The 21,341-nt window shown below is 32.4% G+C and overlaps 1 protein-coding gene and 1 long non-coding RNA gene across 6 annotated transcripts; one reads left to right on the top strand and one right to left on the bottom strand.

The window, feature by feature from the left end:
• On the top strand, positions 1-21,275 carry LOC138128502 (uncharacterized). 5 transcript variants are annotated; one of them, XR_011158724.1, is made up of 4 exons: positions 4-61; positions 7,851-8,437; positions 8,495-8,609; positions 8,668-9,539. XR_011158724.1 is itself a non-coding variant. In XM_069044709.1 (3 exons), the coding sequence occupies exons 2-3, from the start codon at positions 18,983-18,985 to the stop codon at positions 20,960-20,962; spliced, it is 1,893 nt and encodes a 630-aa protein (XP_068900810.1). In that variant the 5' UTR covers positions 1-61; positions 18,980-18,982; the 3' UTR covers positions 20,963-21,275. The 5 variants fall into 5 exon arrangements, 3 of the variants coding, with proteins under 3 accessions (XP_068900810.1, XP_068900809.1, XP_068900811.1); XM_069044709.1 differs by lacking the exons at positions 7,851-8,437; positions 8,495-8,609; positions 8,668-9,539 and adding exons at positions 18,980-19,048; positions 19,136-21,275 and having other exon boundaries at positions 1-61; XR_011158723.1 differs by having other exon boundaries at positions 7,851-8,609.
• LOC138128517 (uncharacterized) lies at positions 13,078-14,272 on the bottom strand. The gene is made up of 2 exons (XR_011158736.1): positions 13,488-14,272; positions 13,078-13,433 (listed from the first exon to the last, which is right to left on the bottom strand). It is a non-coding gene; the product is annotated as an uncharacterized lncRNA (long non-coding RNA).
• Positions 21,276-21,341: the final 66 nt, after the last annotated feature.

Genomic DNA, 21,341 nt, shown 5'->3' with positions numbered 1-21,341 from the left:
ATCTAGGGATCACAGAACACCTAAGATAACGTAGTGCTCCGTGGTTGAATTGTTATTAGAGGTAAGTCAAATGTGTTGATATTTATTAAATGTTATAAGTAAAATTTAATTCCTCTGAGATTCTGTTCATTTTCAACGGTTGTGCCTAAAATTAAAATAAATCAAATAACTGAATCCTGACCCACGAACGTGGTACATTGTTATCGTTTTTCAATGTCGTAAAATACAGAAAATCATTGCTTTCACGTCCAAAACATGAATAACAAAACAATTAGAATAATTATATTTATTATAGGTACTATTACTGGGAAATTGTAACATGTGTTGCACTTAACCTAAAATTAGGTACAGGTTAGGCAATTTTTTGAATTTGTTTTTGTAAAGGTTTTTAAATATCAGAGGAAATATCTGCTTAAAGCTGACTCGTACTGTAAGTTGTTTCTATTCTTAGTTTGCTAGTATTAGTATAATAATCCAGAAAAGTTGTCCAAATCACACAATACTTGCCTGCAGCTATTTTTTTTATACTTGGACGTAAGTGAATAATCAAGGGCATACCTATACATATTCAGAATACCAATTCATTAAACTCAACTTGCTTGTTATAAAGTTAACAGTATTTTGACAGTATAAGTATAGTTGACTCAAGTTGCAAAAAACCACTTGTCATTTGCAACAGCATTTTTTTCATATTTTTGAACCAAATAGAGGCACAAAGGGACCAGAAAATCATAGTTTGGGTTGAATATTTTCCATATAAGTACAGTTTTAAAGTAATTTCAAATGACCAATGCCATAAAAGTGCTGTTGCAAATGCAAAGTGGTTTTTTGCAACTTGCGTCAACTTTAGCTAGGATACTTTAAGGCGCGTCCAGAGTATATAACAAAACATGTTATACATGTGTCCCAAAAATGGCGTACTAACTACTTACTACCGTATCGAGGATGTTGAAATGTACACGAAAAAAATATGGAAAAGATTTTTCAGACAAAAAAATTAATTTTTATTATTATTATTATTAATGGTAATACAATGTAAACAAAGATGTACTCGTACAACATTACCATGCAACGTTACCGTAGTGGATTTAAAATAATTTTTTCGATTTCCAAAGCTTCTAAATTCTCTATTATGCAGGATTAGATATTGGTAGTGAGTAATCTTGTACTTTGTGATAATATGTACGATTAGAAGTAGCTGTCATGACAATTTAATAAATATATTTTGAAATAATTTACCTGTTAAATGCCACTTTCAAAGACTTCTAAATCAGCAAATAAGTCCAATAGAATTTTTTTAACATTTTTCTGACGTTTACGGTACGGTCTCTTCTACACCGTAGTGCACCGTTAGTACGCCATTTTTGGGACACCTGTGTAGCAAAGTTATACAACTTGTTAGAAAAACGAAAGAAAAAATGTTATATAACGCAGTGTTTTATAACATTTTTCTTGTTTTATAACATGTTTTATGTTATCCATCAGTTGTCGGTAAAGATAAAACGATGTTTTAAAACACTGTTTTATAACATGTTCAGACTTGTCCACACTGGACAACATGTTATTGAAACATTTCTTCGGCGTTTGCGTCATTCTTATAAAGTTTTTGAAACTACCATCGCACTGAATTTCACCTGTTAATGGGTCCACATCATCTTTTGCAAGATCCCCCAAAAGATCTGTGCCACTATATCGTTTTCGCGCTGTTAAAGATGGTCGTACCCAAAATCTTCGTGTGGACTTAACGCGCGGTCTAGACAATAATATATAGGCTGCTTCTGCTGCCAAAATTGCATCCTCTGCATTTAGTGCTATTTTACGTACTGAGCTGCGGTACATTTTGTTATAAAAATCCTGTTATATAATTTAGATGCTCATGTAAGAAAACATAAAATTCTAACAAGTTACACAGCATAGTTTAGCATAGAATAGTATAAACACAACCTGCATAACCAAGAATGTTTTTAACGTCATCTCAAGTTAAAAAATCCGGTCATGCGTGGTCAGTGCCAATTACTAGACAAAAATCACCAGTACATACTTTCAATTGTTTCATTGCCAACAGACTAAGTCATTGTTGATCACGCTGTAGCATACTTTACAGGCAAATAAACTTGACCGTAGATAAACTTACTCATTCTATCAACACCACACAATTTCTCTCAAAGTTAGTTGCATTCCAAAATAAAAAATACTCCTATGTAAGTAATCTAATTAATTTATAGTTTCAATCACAGAACTAATAATGACAAGTTTTGAACAACGTTATTTAAAAATATTTTTGCTAAATTGCTCTGCTGGTGTTTTTATACGAATGACCTCGGGCACGACTGAAAAAGTTTTTTTTAGGACAATTTGTTTTGCTTAGAATATCAAAGATGAGTTTTCCGTTTATGTTGTCATCATCGACTAAATTATCATAAAAACATCTCTTTACCACAATTGAATTTATGCGGACTAAAAATATTGTTTATTACCGATTCTTTGCCATAAAAGTATTATACTATATGGTCTTTGGTTAACTTGGTAATATTTTTGACCATCTCTCTTAATTTCAGATTTTCGTTCTTGAGCTGGTCTATTTCTAATGATTTTATTTCGTATTTTTTTTATTTTTTCTTGGTTTATATTGTGTTCCAAAATATATTTTGAATAGTCATAAAATATTTCTTCTAACGTTACACAGGGTGTTAGGGAATGGTCTCTCAAGAATTTCAGGGTGAGTTTATCAGGGAAAATGTGGGCGAAAACCTTTATACGGCTTTTGGATAAATTAAACCGTTTTCTGAAAATAAAATTGTTCCCTGCTGTTTTGGGACTGCTGAAATATTGCTTTGTGCACGAAAAAAAATCTTATAAATTTCGACTTATAAATGATTGCTTGGTAACGATTCGAAATTTACTACTGTCAAAGTTTACATTTTAATTTGATCTAGAGATATTTTCATATTTGGTGGCGGAAACAAAAGACTGAGAAATGTCACAAATTTGTATTGTCAGTGTCAAATTTCTCAAAGACGTTCGTGATTTCAACAGAAATGCAGCAAATTGGCAATAAGAAAGTTATTAATCGTCGAACTAGAGAAATAATTTGTAATACGTTTGATTATATGATAATAACTTTTCCTTTTGAAGCACTGACAAAAACTGGTTTCCTTAGAATTTGTTTTTTCAATCTATTTAGCGAAAATTTAAATTTACGTAGACATTCCTTTTTACGGCGTTTATGAGAAATTTGACACTGACAATACATTTTTGTGACATTTCTCAGTCTTTTGTTTCCGCCACCAAATATGAAAATACTTCTATCTTTTATCCGTCGCCTGCGAAGACTACAATCGTTTACAATGCCCGAATATTCTATCGAGGAGTATGCAGATATGTATTTTGTGTATGGGAATATAGCGGAAAGGCTACTGTTGCTGTCCGAAGGTATGCTAATGCTTGTATTAGGGCAAACGGAGGACATTTTCAACATTTATTATGATTTTTTTCAATACAAATACAAATAATAGTAGTTTATTTGACGAGTTTGTGTGTAAATTGGGTCTTTTTTGGCACGTGTGGGCCATTTTAAAACGCGAGTGAAACGAGCGTTTTAAAGGCCCACGAGTGCCAAAAAAGGCCCAATTTACACACGAACGAGTTGAATACAACGTTTTTTGGTTCGACGAGCCCCTTAAAAGCTCCAAATCGTTTAAAATCTTTAAATTAGCTTGACGTTTCGTTTTGACAAGTTGTGACATTTATCAAAATCCGTTCACATAGGAGAAAATTCTCAAATTCTGACAGTGTCGAACCAAAAATAAAGTTACACCAAAATTAACGAATCTTATTAGTAGTATTAGGTGGTTAGTGCTCGATTTCAAATCCCTTTAGGGGTTGATCGAGATGTGGTATCACAAATAAAGCTGTAGAAATAATTTCAGTTTATTGCAGCAATAAAAAAGGACTTACTTCAAGGTTGCGGTGAATCTAGATAAATATTTCGAATGAATTATTGATTTTGACCTTAAAAAAATGCAATCCTGGTGGTTTTTGATGAGATATTATCCAAGGGAAGTATTCAAAACCGAAACGTCATTGTGACAATAGGTAGGTACTCGATAAAATCTGACAAAGGCATTGTTGTCTTTTAGTTGCTAAGCAATTAACTTTCATTTCAGAACTTTAACTATTTATTTAATTATTACAACAATAAAATGGTGCAAGAGCTCCCAAACAGTGAGGCACCATTTAATATTTTTATCTTTGAGAAAACCATTCATGTTGGGAAAAAGTGGTATTAAGGTTTTCTTCGACCATATTTTCCCTCAGAAACTCACCCTGACATTCTTGGGAGACCATTCCCTAACACCCTGTATAATATTCCCTAATTTCTTGAGCCGTTTTTGTATTTAATCAAATTATTAGGGATTTAAAATTACCAACGCTTAATAAGATCCATGTTGTTTTTTTTAAGTATTCGGTGAAACATGATAATATCTTTTGCTATTAAATTTTCATAATATGATAATTCATTTTTAATTTTATCGCAATTTATTATCTGATATTCTATTTTATAGTTTTCTAAAATTTTCTTTAAATCTTTCTTATATCTTCTTAAATTCAGCGATGGATGATCATCAGTCACTGGATTTTCACACCCTTTATGTATAAATTTTATCATTTCTTTTGTGATTAAAATCACGTTTTTTTATCTTTCTATAAATCCCATAAATTAAAACAAGTAATTTGTAATCAATATTTCTTTCTTTTTTTGCAAAAGAACCCATATTTATTAAAAATACGACCTCGTCTTGTAAGGGGTCTTTAGACTCGAATATTTATTATCTGACAGAGCAAGACTATCAATTTTCTCTCAAAACCAACACCTACGTCTTCACTTATAGCATTTTTGATTTTTCATAATCATAACCCAATATTGCTGCTACATCTTTACCTTTAAACTAGGGTGATTATCATTATCTAATATGAAAAATACAACAAATAATAGTATTATCTATAGTCCATTTTTTTATTATAGTCTGATGAGCTTAGTCCGAATCAAGAAGTCGACATGACCTGCGTCTGCTTTCGACATTTGACAGCAGTGCATGGTTCTACCAATATTTGAAAATTTATTTAGGCCACATGAGACAGATATTGTGTTCTTTCGTGCTTTCTTGGTTTTTCTGCAAATTTATTCCTCGGTTTTAATTTTGTCTTTCAAAAAACCGCTCCGTTCAGAACTCTTTTGATAACTATTTACATATCAACTAATAGGTCAGATATATTAAAAATTGTTGAAAACAGCACAAAACAACCACGTTTAGGCTGTCTTTCTTTCTTCCTAGATTTTGTTTCGACAACGCCATGAACACAGAACAACTCTCTATGAATTAGTTTACCCCCTTACCTGTTAACTTCCTGTCTTGCAAGTTTCCGCGCAATTCCAATATTATTTTTGCAATTTACAAATTCTGTAAATGAATCTGTCCACATGCTTTTCGTTGGCATTATACGGAGAACATTTCAAGCAAAATTAAACAAAATTATCACAAATAATGTGGTTAAAACGTAACCTAAAAATTTGACGTCGCTAATGTAATAAACGTACAACTCGTGTCTTGCTCGAATCACACATGCTAAAGCGAGATGCATAGTGGGACACGCTTAATACAATACGTACTATTGCGGGCAAAACAAGTGGGACATCAAATTTCTGTCAGTTTTGAAAAATTTGATGTAGTTCAAGCTTTATTGTCATTTTTTGACACTATTCCAATTGACAGTTTAAAAATTGATTTTATACTCCTATTTTCCTTTTCCAAATGCCCTCTTTTTTTGATAAAGGTATATTTTGATTGGAACTTTGCATTAAATAAATATTCACTACGTGCTTACTTACACTCATTCCCTACAACCTACAATACTTAATGACAACGTCAATCAATTCAAAGTAGGGTTAGAATCAGATAAGGTTTATTTCACATTAAAAGTCAAGACAATGACGTTGATGTCCCACTTTTTTTGCCCGCAATAGTACTATTGCGGGCAAAAAAAGTGGCACATCAACGTCATTGTCTCGTCTTTTAATGTGAAATAACCCTACTTTCAATTGATTGACGTTGTCATTACGTATTGTAGGTTGTAGGGAATCATTGTAAGTAAGCACGTAGTGAATATTTATTTAATGCAAAGTTCCAATCAAAATCTACCTTTATCAAAACAAGAGGGCATTTGGAAAAGGAAAATAGGAGTATAAAATAAATTTTTAAACTGTCAGCTGGAATAGTGTCAAAAAAATGACGATAAAGCTTGAACTACATTGAATTTTTCAAAACTGACAGAAATTTGATGTCCCACTTTTTTTGCCCGCAATAGTACAAGAATCCAATAATTTGTTTACATTATGTTGAAAAGAGATAGCAATATGACAGTTGTTCTGCTTTTTAATTGATACATCGGACTATAATTAAAAAATGGACTATATGTCAATAATTTAATTTATTTTTTATTATTGGGTGACAATATTTGTCTTCCTGGGTTATAGATACATACTTCAAAATAATCATATGTAGACTCCAGCCGTTTACTGAGGATACATTAGGTGGGGGAAACCTGCGCGGTCCAAATATTCCAGTGCCGTAGATAAACCAGTGCGTCCCATAGAAGTGGTTTATAGAAAAACATGTAATTAAACAATTTATACTAAGTTTGATGCACAATGAAGTATTGTATTCGTTGCTATTGATTTAAAAACGGGTGATATAAATAATAATTATTGTTTAGAACGTAAATTAATGAGTGTTAGCAGAAAAATAAAACAAATTGAATTCAAAATACGTACCTAGGGAGCATTTTCATTAAAAACTGAAAAAAGGGCATTTAATTTAAAGTTGTACATGTGGCAGCACATTGCCTATATACCCCCATAATACCAATTTCTTTTTCCAGATAGGTATCTGATATTACTGTCTACAGAATTATCCAATCACACCTGAGAGGCGAAATCCTTCAAGATTCCAAAACTGGCGCCAATCCTTTGATTTTGTAATTTCCTTATTCATTGATTAAAATTCTTTGAGTTTCCCTTGGGTTTTACCTTCCACCTTCCAGCAGGAACACTAACCACGACAGATAACCACGCTAAAAACCACTCACTCACATTTGTAGTGGTAGGACTCGCAGGCGTAAAATTTTTAGATTTCTATTGACATTTATATTAAATTATTAATTATTATATATATTAAGAATGCACGATGCGTCGACGAGATAAATAATTGCTAAATGTGTAGTTAGATCATTGATTTAACAATTTATCATACTTATTTTGACAGTGATTTGCTTTGACGTTTTAGGAACTAGAAAATGTCAAAATTTCAAATTTCTCACTAAAAGCCGTTTTACAACCAACCGAACCTGTTACACATTGCTAAATTTTAGGAAAAATCCAACAGGTGGTGTTTCAATAGAAATGGCAGAGCCTATAGTAGTTATTTACTTTTTTTTTAATCCACGACATAATCCGTTTTATTTCAATGCGAAAACTTAAGACATTACATTAACTACTATATTTATTTAAATTACGAATTCGATTTTTCTTTTCTTTTTCGCAAATACGAGTAGATACATATATCGATGATCTCATCAATGTCATAGATTGAAACATTAAAGTATATTCGAGATTAATTGTGTGGACGTTTTTGCAAAATGTTGGATAGATTATGAAAATTTTTTGAGTGATTTTTCGGTAGATTTTATGCGAATTCGGTAGATCTACCCAAAATTCGGTAGATCTGGGAACGCTGCGACTGTTCTTTTATCTCTTACATTTTCAAAGCTGTTTTAAAAACGCCTGTTTCTAGTTTTACGCTGAAAAGAGAAGCCGGAAACGCCCAGATAATAAATCTACCCCCTAATGATGATAGTACAATACACCACAAGTGTCTGCTGATCGGTTGTGACGGGCTTCGTTGGTGTTCTCCCAAGGACCCGGCGTTTCCGAAGAAAATTATTTGATTGAGACGTAAAAACGGACCGGGTAAAATAAGAATTTACTCGATTTGACGATTGTCGACCGTCCAAAAGGGTTATGGTCATGACCATTCTGACCATATGGGTGTATCCGCCACTGTTGTGGGTTCTTGTAAAAAAGCATCTATAGTCTATTTTTTCCTGGTAGGCGCGTGCGTGCGCATTTACAAAATCCTGCAACGAAATGCGACTTTCCTATTGGTTACTTTATTTTTCTACTTACACTAGAGAAATGTGCAATATTGCAGTGTTCTGTACTGTCAATCAGGTCCAAGCGGCCATTTTTGTTTCATCGTGTTTTGTGTCTGTTTTGTGTTGTGTCCGTTTATTTATTAAAAAAAAACAGTTCTTAGAGGTTAGGTTAAGAAGTTTTTGTATGTCAACAAGATGTCTCAATTTCGATCACCAAATAAACTGCGTAAGTTGGATTTATACTAACAGCAAGTAACATTTTTTTATTAATGAATATTTATAGCAAATTTCTCACAAGCCGAGAAAAAAATGATCGTTAAAATATTTCGTGGGATCTCCAAGGATTTTGCCGAGTTAACCAAGACGGCTCAAATGGAAAAAAACTGCAGATTATACTGGTATTGATTTCTGAGTTTTTTTTTTGTTGTATCACAGCTTAATTACTTTGTGTTGTAGGTTGTGGATTTAGAAACATTCAACGATACTTGGCGGAAGAAAAGAAGTGTGGGCAATTACAGGCACCGAAGAAACCTGATAGGAAATGTATGATTCAATTGGATGAACATCAAAAATATCTCATTTGAAAAACAGTGCACTCATTTTTCTCTGCAAACAGAATTCCTACAATTGATGCTGTGTACAGGGAAGTGCAAAACAATGAAGAAATTCCAAACATCAGTCGTTCTAAGCTTTATAATGTTTTACACGAATTAAAATTCAAGTAACTACATACATTGTTTTCAATTAACCGTAAACATTGAGTAGTAGAAAAAATACCCAATTCCTCTTGGAAGAAAGTAAATATTCAAAATTGGTTAAAATCAAAACAAATTGTTTTTGATAAAACCTTTGTAAAAGCAGAGTTACTGCAGTTGGTAAAAATTCACAAACTAATTTATAATAAGCATGTTGTGGATTTGTTAGCAGAAATGAAGTCTAGAATCACTGCCTATATGTATAAAATTAAGCCTTTTCCTTTTCTCTTGCAAGATACATGGTTATTATAAATGATTGTAGTTGAAGCAGGCCATGTCCATGTTATGAAATTTTTGCCAATTTCATATGAACTGTCAATTTTTGTCGATGTCACTTTTTTTTTTTAGGTGAAAAGTGCGGTGATGATTATTTTGTTTTAATTTTTTTTTTAAATTAACGATTGAATCCAAAAGTATCGAGTTGTTTTGTACCCAATTTAACTCCTGTATGTATAAAATAATAATAAAAAAATGTTGTACATACATATAATATTTGTTATCAATTTTTCCACGAGTTTATTCATAAAATTTTTTGTTTACATTTTACAAATTATACAAAAATTAAATCATAAACATGGGTTTTAATGTGCAACCACAAATACTGATCCCCTAGATAATATGCAACCAAAAATACTAACAATTCCTGCATCCTGCTAAAAATCTTAGCTATGTGATTCTACCTTTCGGAGATGCGCACGCACGCGCCTACCAGGAAAAAATATACTTTAGCACCATTTCTTCCGCTTCAGGTGTTCTTGCTGTACGTGGCACGCCAACAAGACCTTTTTTTTGCGGCATTAAAGATCCAGTTGTTCCAGCACGTGCGATCAAACGCAGAAATGCATTTGACGAAGGGTGATTCCGTTGGGGAAATCGTATGGCATACTGCCTCGTTCCCTCATTGGCATTTCTATTGCATTCGCCGTACATAATTACCATTTCAAGGTATTCATTAGGAGCAAACATTTTCACCAACACTATTTAGACCACGAGAATGGAAAAAACACTCTAAATAATAACGGACAAATACAAGTGACGTTTCTCGTGACAATTTATGTGACACTGACACTTGACTAGTTGACCAGATATTTTTTCAAAGAAACCCAAACTTTCAATTTTTGCGTTTAACTTGGCAACGTAACTTATACCTAAGAAATTAATTAGAAAATCCCTCACGATTGGCCAATTTAAAATGTTAATCATTTAAATTCTATTTGAGATCGAAATTATTTTCTTTCAAATACGCCATTATACTTCGCAGAAGAATCTGCAATCCTCGGCTCCTACACTTTTTCTGGGACACCCTGTATATACAGGGTCAAATTTACAGTGCGTTTTCCTTGGTGATAACTGAAAGCAATAGCGTTTAAAAAAAAGGACAGGGTATAATCGATTTTTTGTAATGAATAATTCAAGTTGACCAATCAGAAGGACGCTGTTAATTTGAATTTCACGAAAATTTAACCAAAGGTTTGAATTGCCTAGCAACATAATTCTAGTAAGAATGGTATGGAATTTCAAGTAAATGTTTGGGCAACTGTGAAGATTTTGACAACGTCAAGTTATAATTTGATTCGAAATTGTCAAACTTCGTATTGAAATCATGTATACAGCTGCAGAGTATGCCGAAATGCTCATAATTTATGGAGAGTGCCGGCGCAATGCACGTGAGGATGCAAGGGAATATGCAATACCTACGTTTTCCACGACGTTTGCCATATCCAAATTATAACGTATTTCTATGGTTGGTGTACCGTGCTCGAGACACTGGGTCCTTGGTGCCTACCTGACAAGAAATTGGTCCTCCCCCGCGAGAAGTTAGAACGCCAGAGACTAAAGATGCTGTTCTTCAGTCCTTTGATGACGACGGTAGAAGAAGTATATTTGAAAAACTATATTTACCGCGAACCTATCAATATTTTAGAAGAACTAAATGACCAAATTCACGAAACACTGGCTACTGTTATTCCTAATGTGCTTAGACTGGCAAGGGAAAATTTAATAAAACGAGCTCGCCTCTATTCCTTCAGATGAAAGGTGTTTACCTTGAGGGGAATTCGTATGCAGAATTAAAGGGCCTACGTCCAAGCCCAGGTATAAAATATTAGGTAGAATCTGGTAATTTTTTATTCATTATACAGACTGTCTATAAAAGAATGTGGGATCGCAGAGGGCTCTGGAATTTAAATTTGCCAACCCCTTCAAATTCGTCAACTACTAACCGCCAAATTGTCAAATATATTCACAGGCTGTCAACACGAAATCAACTTAACCTCATTTACGCTTCGAATCCCTGTTTTATTGTTTCTTGCGTTCCTGGTCTGCTTATTGTTTAAAAAAACTTTTTTCAAAGCTAGATAACTTCCGGTGGTGTTACAAAGGTATTGTCTTTAGGTATCTGTTTTTATATTGAAAATCAGAATAATTTTATAACCTCACAAATAGTTTAGAAGTAATTGCTAAAATAGTCTTCACGCTTGAACAAAATAAGTTTCTTATGATGTCTTATTACTGCAACTGTGTTAAAAGAGATGAGGAATGAACATACAGCGTTCAAGCTTGCAAAGAAGAATTTTTAGCTAAGTACCTGCACCAAAATGTTTTAGAAAAGTGCCTCACAGCTCACATACATACATCGAATTTTTAATCGTTTTGTTACTACCGGTAGTGTTGAAAAGGGGAAATAGTCAGGTCGTCCCAAGGTGATGGAAAATGTAGTTGAAAATATACGAGATCATTTAGAAGCACATCCGAGAACTTACCTACTATAGTCTATTTTTTCCTGGTAGGCGCGTGCGTGCGCATTTACAAAATCCTGCAACGAAATGCGACTTTCCTATTGGCTACTTTATTTTTCTACTTACACCAGAGAAATGTGCAATATTGCAGTGTTCTGTACTGTCAATCAGGGAATCAGGTCCAAGCTGCCATTTTTGTTTCATCGTGTCTTAATTTTCATTTGTGTGTGTTTTTTGTTTGTTTTGTGTTGTGTCCATTTATTTATTAAAAAAACAGTTCTTAGAGGTTAAGAAGTTCTTATATGTCAACAAGATGTCTCAATTTCGATCACCAAATCAACGGCGTAAGTTGGATTTATGCTAACAGCAAGTAACAGTTTTTTATTAATGCATATTTATAGCAAATTTCTCACAACCCGAGAAAGAAATGATCGTTAAAGTATTTCGTGGGATCTCCAAGGATTTTGCCGAGTTAACCAAGACGGCTCAAATGGAAAAAACTGCAAATTATACTGGTATTGTTTTCTGATTTTTTTTTTGTTGTATCACAGCTTAATTACTTTGTGTTGAAGGTTGTGGATTTAGAACCATTCAACGATACTTGGCGGAAGAAATGAAGTGTGGGCAATTACAGGCACCGAAGAAACCTGATAGGAAATGTATGATGAACATCAAAAATATTTCATTCGAAAAACAGTGCACTCATTTTTCTCTGCAAACAGAATTCCTACAATCGATGCTGTGTAAATTAAGCCTTTTCCTTTTCTCTTGCAAGATACATGGTTATTATAAATTATTGTAGTCGAAGCAGGCCATGTCCATGTTATGAAATTTTTGCCGCTTTCATGTGAACTGTCAATTTTTGTCGATGTCACTGTAATTATTTTTAGGTGAAAAGTGCGGTGATGATTATTTTATTTTATTTTATGTGAAATTAACGATTGAATCCAAAAGTATGGAGTTGTTTTGTACCCAATTTAACTCCTGTATGTATTAAATAAAAATAAAAAATGTACATTTAATATTTGTTATCAATTTTTCCACGAGTTTATTCATAAACTTTTTTGTTTACATTTTACAAATTATACAAAAATTAAATCATGAACATGAGTTTTAATGTGCAACCACAAATACTGACCCCCTAGATAATATGCAACCAAAAATACTAACAATTCCTGCATCCTGCTAAAAATCTTAGCTATGTGATTCTACCTTTCGGAGATGCGCACGCACGCGCCTACCAGGAAAAAATAGACTTTAGACTGTCTCATCAAATTGCAGTACTTACATGCCAGAAAGTTGTTAGAGGAGAACATGCATTTACATCCATACAACTATACAATAGCTCAGGTACAGGTCAATTTGAACACATGTTATAAATTATTCTTTTTATTTTGCATGTTTCTTATTTCATTTGTTGCATTCTACATCGTTTAGTTATAAAATTTGATCTTAAATTTTTACTAATAATGATGCTAAAATAAATAGGTTAGTTCAATCCAGTTTTGTCTTCTTTCTTTCAGAACTGCCACTATGCTTGATTTGTTGCTCAAAACCTACGTGTAACTCCAGCTTTTTTAGCAATGTCAAGAATGTTCCTAAAAGTCTTTTCTTTCATTTCGACGATGACTCGTCCCGGTCGTGTAGCTGCGATAATACGTTGCAGATGCAGAGTGTATGCACAGGAGTCAGGATAAATTTCTTGTGATTCCGATTCACTTCACAGGCACTGCATATTTCACTTTTTACTAAGATTTTTAAGGTAGTAATATGTATTACTCACTTGACGCTACGTCGCCATTTTACCTTCCATCAACAAAGGTTCAATTCATCATATCCCTCCCGTCAATTTCCCATACCCCTCAAGGTTACAATTGCTCTGGAAATTTTCGCTCATAACAAACCATATTTCATTCATTGTCGGAAGAAGAAACTTCTTGCGTTCCCTGATTTAGATTCTATACAATTATTCACCTGCCTTTGGCGCAATTATCCCATTTTTGGTTATTTCAAAAGTAGCTGTCACTTTTGACGTCTGTTTCGACAAGTTGACCAGATAAATATTGAAAATAGGCAGAATATAGCCTAAGGGAGTCCGTTTCGGCTCAGGGACGCGAGGGTCGCGGGTTCGATTCCGACCCAGGGCGAAATTTAAAATATTAATAATAAAAAAAAAGGGCTATATTCTGTCTCGTGATTCGGAAGTCACGTTAAGCCATTGGTCCCGGTCTATTGAGTTGGTCATCATGCCCCTCATAGATTTGTAAACCAGTCCTAGACTGTGTAACAAATTTTTTTTTTTTTATTATTATTCATCGAATTATACGTTGCTTGGCAATTGAGGGAAGGTACTCAATTTTCTCATAAAGGGAAAATTAGATCGAGCTCTATTGGTCAATTTGATTAATTCATAACTAAAAAGCTGTTGCACCCTGAATATTTTTCTAAACGTTTTTTAGCTTCATTACCATCAAGGAATATACAGTTTCAATTTGATCCGCGAGTTCTGGGACCCCCTGTATATATACCGGGTGTAGAATTGGCTTACGAGACATAGGATTTTACATGTAAAAGTAAAGAGTTTCAATTATTGGCTCCCCTAATAATTTTACGGCAAAATAGTTAAAATGAAAGTTGGAGAGAATTAAAATTGCTGTCTAATTTTAGTCTTACTTTTTTTCTAACATCTTGTGGTACTGAAAGAAAGGTAAGAAAAAAGTTGACACAAAACAGTAAAAAGTACTACTAAGCATGAAATTGTATTTATTTCTTTAAATGTTATTATGGAGGATATTTTTTAAGCAACTTCCAAGCAACATTTGCTTCAGGTTTTCCAGACCGATCAATTCCTGCCACAGAAACAATTGGAAGAATTTTAGAGAAGTTTGAGCATTTAATGGAAGATACCTTTTCATTCATCCTGTAGTCCTGTACGACTTCATTTGAAGGGCAAATTAAAAGACAATTAAATAATAGAGAAACCATCTGACAAATACATAGTATTTTAAAAGTCAAATTTCGTGGCTAGTGCTACTTTTTAGTATTTTTGTGTTAACTCTTTTCTTGCTTTTCTTTCAGTACCACAAGATGTTAGAAAAAAACAAAGAGTGGAATTAGACAGTATTTTTAATTCTCTCTAACTTTCATTTTAACTATTTTGGCATAAAATTATTAGGGGAGCCAATAATTGAAACTCTTTATTTTCACATGTAAAATCCTATGTCTCGTAAACCAATTCTACACCCGGTATATTAAATTCTAATATAATTGCTCTCTTTTCTCTTGAACCTACGTTGATATCTAGCTTTTCATTCATTTTATGTAGACTTTTTATAATACGTAGGTCTCATATTGCCTCGCATATTGCACTAGATCGCTTTTATTAGAAGTATTTTTTTTTCGACAATTAATTAATATATTTATAATCATTAAATTGATCACCTCCATATACAACACATATTTTTGAATCCTGAGGCTTCTCACAGTTTTACCTAAACAGGGACTGTGTGTTTTAGCACGCACTGTTTATGGATAATAAAAAAAAATGTAATAAATTAAATGTATCGCTTACATAACGATGACCAAGAAGCATGGCAAATGTTTCAAAAAAAATTGAACGATATGAGAAGCAAATCAAATATGTAATGACTTTGAACGATTAGTATTTAAAAATATGCATAATCAATTTAAAATGTATGGAAATAACGTATTAACCTTGGCAAAACTAGATTTCCTTAAAATTCGCTTTCCTAATCTTCAATCAAAAATGAACAGTTACAGAACTGAAACGTCTGTTTCGAAAAAATTAAAAGGTATCAAGAAAGCAGTAATGAAGAAAGAAATAAGTTTTGAAGATTACAAAAATTGCTTGTTTAATCAAAAAGAATACTTCCATAGACAGAAAGTGATCAGGAGTCATAAACATGATATATTTACTAAAGAAGTAAAGAAAAAGTCTCTAAGTTGGAAAGATGATAAAAGATACCTTTTACCTAATTCTACAGATACATTAGCTTATGGACACGTATTAGTTTATGGAAATTGTTGAATAAATCGCTATTTTTTATTAGTGTTGAAGTAATAAATTAAGAAAACAATAATAACAATTACCATAATACGTATAAGAACAAAAATAATAATTTTTAATTTATTAACTTGTTGAATAAGACTTGAAAACTTTTTTCGGAATTTTGGATATTCTTTATTGAATATATTTAAATTCTTGAATACAGTACTTTCCATTTAATTTACAATTTTTGAGTCTTTTCATTTATTGCTCTCATATTTTTAGTATGTCTTTCAAGTATTTTAAAAGTTCTTTTCTTTACATCATCGATGTTTGATGGTATTACTACTGTTTTGTTTCTTAATTCTGCTAGTTTTTTTAGGATCGTAATTATTGTAGTTATCTAATTTATATTCCAATTCATCTATTTTATTATTAGCGGACTCTAGTTCACAGTCAGTCATAATTAATTGTTCAAGGAATAAATTAGCTGTTTTTCTTCCAATATATTTATCTGCAACTTCTTGTTTGAAACCAACTATTTTTGCTCCATCTTCTAATCTGTCTATTTCAATAATAATAGGTTTTAAATCTTTTTTCCATTTTTCTTTCTCATCGTTGGGAATGTATGAAACTACAGTCCATTCCATTTAAGAATGCAGTAGATGTCGCTTCGAATGGAGAACGTTTCACACTAACGAACGCGGCAAATTTGAAAACATACATTCCAAGCAAAATTAACAAAAAAAAAGTCATAAAGGAACTTACGACAGTGGTATTCTAATAAAAAAAATTGTAGTTTAATGATCCGTTTGATACAAAAACTCGATCAATTTGACACTAATAACCAAAAAATCTATCAAATATCAAAATTTGACAGTAGTATCAAAAATCGAACGTTGCCTAGTGTAAACTTTTCTCTCATTTTGACCAATCAACAACGGGAAAATAGTCCCTATGCTATTCTACACTGCATACTTAAATGGAATGGACTGTAGTTTGTCCATTTATGACTGAAAAGTTTCTAAAGATTTACTAATTAATTTATCTGCTTCTTCATCTAAACTTATATTTTTACGACTACCTGCTGTATGTTCTACATTATCGAATATTTTTTTATTTTTTATTTTATTTTTTCTCTCTTGTTCCCAATTGTTCCGATTTGTTCTCTTTTGTTCTCGTTTTACATGCAATCTTAATTCCAACTGAATTTAGTCCCATATTTAGGGAATTTCTGGAAATATTTTTAGATCTGCAAAAACCTGTTTTTGTTAGTTTTTTATTTACGGTCGAGTTACTTCATTGATATTTTTTGGTATATTTAATTTTTCATCTTAAGTAAAAGATTTGTAACTATTTTTTTGTGCTGCCGTAGTTGCAATTGGCATTTTAAGTGGACGATTAGCGTGCGGCAATGGAAATGAAAAAACTCTAGTGCTGCAATGGACAAACAAGAAATCTAAGGCAAGAAAAAATAAACTAATTGTGGCAAATCAAGTCTTACTGAAAGACAATTATGTCTCTAATGTTATAAAACAAAAGGTGCTCCGTAAATATTTAAAAAATGCTAAAATGTGATAATTTTAGTTTTGGGTTTTTTTTAAATAAAAATTTCGGTTGGTGACCTTGCAAGCTATAAAGTTGCGTTTGAATTTGAAATTCGAGCACTGACAGATTGACATTTGACATATTTAGTGCTAAATTGAATACCAACATAATTTTGTTTATGTAATATTTATTATTTAATATTTATTATGTTAATGATTCAAAAATATGTTTTATTACAAAAGGCAGCACAAAAAATATTGTATGGTACTCTTGTGAAAACTCCATTGCTTTACTCACTCACATACAGCGCTCGACTGCGTCTCGCGCCATATTACCGTTCGTAAAGCAATGGATCGTTTTCAACACTTGTAACATAAATAACTATTAAATTGTTGTAGTTCAGATGGTTGTCTTGTTTTTAATGGTGTATAATATTCTACTACAATTTTGTTCTCTTTAGTATTGGTCATTTTTAAATTTATTAAAAAAAAAATATTAATCATTAAATATAGTGTGCCATTGATGTTACAAAGATTAGTACCCGATGGAGTAATTTCCATAGATTGGGCGACTCTGTTATGTTTAGTTTAGTATGGTAAAGGGTTAATGATTTTTAAAATGTTGACAAACGAAATCACAATCGGAAAAATCTTCAAAACTCGCAGTTAATACATTTTGTCGATTTTGACTAATTTATCACTTGATCGACAAAATATAATTATTCAAATTTAATAAATCGAGAAATTATGCATGATTTACTAAAAAAAAAAGCAAAAACAATATAAGAAAAAAACATAATTGTAATGAGGGAGTAAATGAAATGAATAACATGTTTTTTACTTTATTTGTAAAGACAAAAGGTAATATAAGTCATGATATTAAATTTAATTATGATTTTAAGCCAATTTTCTCTGAGGAAGAATTCCTTGTGTTGAAAACGTGAAAACAATTTCATTAATGATAAAGTTCATTATAAAGAGAATTAGCAATTCCTAAAGCTTGTTTCAAATTTGTATTATTGATAGGTAATCTATTCATAAGCCAGATTGCGGACTCTTAATTATTCCATGTTCAGTACCGTTGATGTATACAAGTATATAAAAAAGCTTCACCGGGGTTGTGGATGCTGGAAAGGTGTTTTTATTGTTATGCTTTTATCTGTTGTTATTTGGCGTTTTTTTTTTGTTGATGTGTTGATGTAAATTACGTATTATGCTGTTATACCCACACTATACAGTTTATATTAGGACTTATGTAAGCCCAAAATGGCATAAAATTAATAAATGTTGATTTTATTTCATACTTCCCTGATTTTGTGCTTATTAAAAAAATAATACAGTTGGTTGCAAAAAAAAAACGGAAAATGTCAAAAACTATGTTGACGTTTTTCCTTAAAATTTTGTTAATGTAAAACTGGCGACAGGTCGGCGAGGTTAGAATTTCTTGTCACTGTACTTTTTACCACTCCAAATTCTGCATCTAGATCCGTAATTTTTCTATCATTTTCTAAATGGCCGGCGATGATAGCTCTGTCTGTTTCAGATAAATGAAGCATTTTGGTAAAAAAAAAAATACATAAATTTTTTGAAAACTGTCAATGTCATCAGATTTTGTTCACACCATAAAGAAATTTATTTTCCGTTTTTTCTGTAACCAACTGTACATTTTTTGTATTATGTTTAGGTCTCCAGATTGTTTTACATTATTCTTATTGTTTCTAGCCGATGAGTTATCATCTAGAAAAACGAGCAAGAATGGAAGGAGGAAGTGCAAATGAGGTACAAAGAAAGGCAAGTTTAATAAATGTAATCTCATACCTGTTTATGTAGCATTTCTGTTCTTGCATAGTTATGTGATATATGTTTTTATCTTTTCAGAGCACATCACCAAAGAAAATATGTAGTTTGTCCACACAATCATTTAGTGAAATCATACACGTTGCTGCCTTTGTGGATAAGACGCTATTTATTAAAGACTTTCTTGAAGCAGATGATGAAGTGATAGTAGCTTTGGCGCCGCGCCGCTTTGGGAAATCAACAAACATGGACATGGTGAAAGAATTCCTAACAGGGAACAAAAAACTCTTCCAAGACAATCAGTTAAAAATATGGAAAGAGGAAAGGTTTTTTTTTGATAAGTACTGCCAAGAGAATCCTGTCATATACGTGGACTTTAAAAATATCACTGCTAGAACTACAGATGGACTCCTTCAATCATTAAAGAAGCTCATTCACTGGGCATTTAATGAACATCAGTATCTTATAAAAAAAATAGATGGAAAATATTCTTGGTCAGATACGAAATTGGAGGTTCTGGGCTCTATTGAAGAATTTGAGAAGTATTGGAAACCTTCTAAACATTTAAGTCGAGGTGATGTGATCGATGGATTGAAGCTCTTATCTCACTGTTTACATGTGTACCATAACAAACCCGTTTATGTATTAATCGATGAATTCGATTCTCCTATCATGTACATCATGTTCCGGTATTCAACTTCAAAGAATGATGTTCTGGACGAAACCATCGAAGTTATCGGTCGCATCATGTCCATTACGTTCAAAAACAACGAACATATCAAGAAAGGCTTAATAAATGCCTGTGTCCGCGTCGCAGAAGTTTTATCTGGCGACGCGAACAACATCCAGTATTATCAGTTTTTGAGAAAACCTAGATTTGCTCCTTATTTTGGATTTACAGATACAGAAGTGAAGAGTCTGCTTGAAAAAGAAGAATTTGCTCCTTTTAATAATGAGGACGTAAAAAAGTGGTACAATGGTTATAAATTAACGACTTCAGATGACTCCACCATTTATAGCTGTTTATCAGTTTTAAAATATTTGTGGACAAGTCACGGAATGAAGGAACCATGCTTTGAAGATTACTGGGTTGACTCGGGCAGCATCACTTACCTAGAACATCTGTTTGGACATTATCTGATTCATGAATTGATTGAAGATCTTATTGATGGAGAAGAGATCGAAATAAAGGCCATTCAAAAATTTGCGAAAGAAAACATAATTGCCTTACAAAACTTGATTCATCAAGAACTTAAATCTATAGATATGTCACATGCACATCTTTTCCTCCAATTTTTGACCGAAAATGGATACTTGAATGTTTTACGCACTAGCACTGAGAATGAAACAATCACCATTCGGATTCCAAATCACGAAATTAGGACGTTGTTGCGGGGAAAATGTTATGATGTAGGATTGTTTTCACAGAAACACCAGCTTTCAGGTAAAAATATTGAGGGTTATTTGGTTGCATTAGAATCAGTGCTAACAAGAGAAGACAAAAATGTATTTAAAGAATATGCAAAGGCTGTCTCTAAATTGTTTGATGGAGCCATAATGCCCCAAAACGAGGACGAATTTCATTGTATTCTCTTTGTTTTGACATATAATGTTAAAGATTATATAGTTCGCAGTGAACTAAGCATCTCCCGAACAAAACCTAAAGGAAGACCTCCTCATCTTGATTTGTTTATGATTTTGAATGAAGCTGGCTTGATTGTGGAATTAAAATCATCAGTGGCCGCTCTTTCTCAAATTAGAACGCGACAGTATGAATCAAGCTTCAACAACTACAAAAATGTCACAAAGAAAATTTTTATGGGTTTGCATATGACTAAAGAAGGGAAAGTTAGTCTGACTTACACTATTGGCGATTCACCTCCAGAAACTGTTACCAGCCATGAATAGACTCTTCATGGCACAGACGTCTTTTTTTATTTGTATTTCCATTGTATTACCGTTGTTAAATGAATACAATAATTTTAATGGTGTTTTTAGCGTTTAAATTTTTATAAACACAATAGAACTGCATGAGTCTGTGTTGTGAATTTAGCTTTAGGCAACTTTGGGAGTTTCTGGTGTTCCTTTAGTTCGTGGTAAGGTTATTTTTAATATCATAGTGGGTGAAGAGAATTTTATGGATTTAGAAGAATCTTTCGGTTTGTTCGTATTAGGATAATTAATTTTTATTTTTATGGTTTAAATAGATTTTTTTTTTCTATTTTGGTTTGTTTATTTTTTATTAATTTAGATCGCTTAATTTAGAGCGTACTACTGAAGATACCAA

Source organism: Tenebrio molitor, chromosome 4 (genome assembly GCF_963966145.1).
Source record: "Tenebrio molitor chromosome 4, icTenMoli1.1, whole genome shotgun sequence".
NCBI classification, from domain to species: domain Eukaryota; kingdom Metazoa; phylum Arthropoda; class Insecta; order Coleoptera; family Tenebrionidae; genus Tenebrio; species Tenebrio molitor.
The sequence above is the reverse complement of the archived record's forward strand: the minus strand, read 5'-3'. Positions and strand labels throughout refer to the sequence as shown.

Bases quoted from the DNA above. Each gene is read 5' to 3' on its own strand.
- LOC138128502 (XM_069044708.1), top strand. From the start codon at position 13,019: ATGCATTTACATCCATACAACTATACAATAGCTCAG. The intron at 13,055-18,979 runs GTACAGGTCAAT...TATTGTTTCTAG, and splicing joins ACAACTATACAATAGCTCAG to CCGATGAGTTATCATCTAGA. The intron at 19,049-19,135 runs GCAAGTTTAATA...TTATCTTTTCAG, and splicing joins CAAATGAGGTACAAAGAAAG to AGCACATCACCAAAGAAAAT.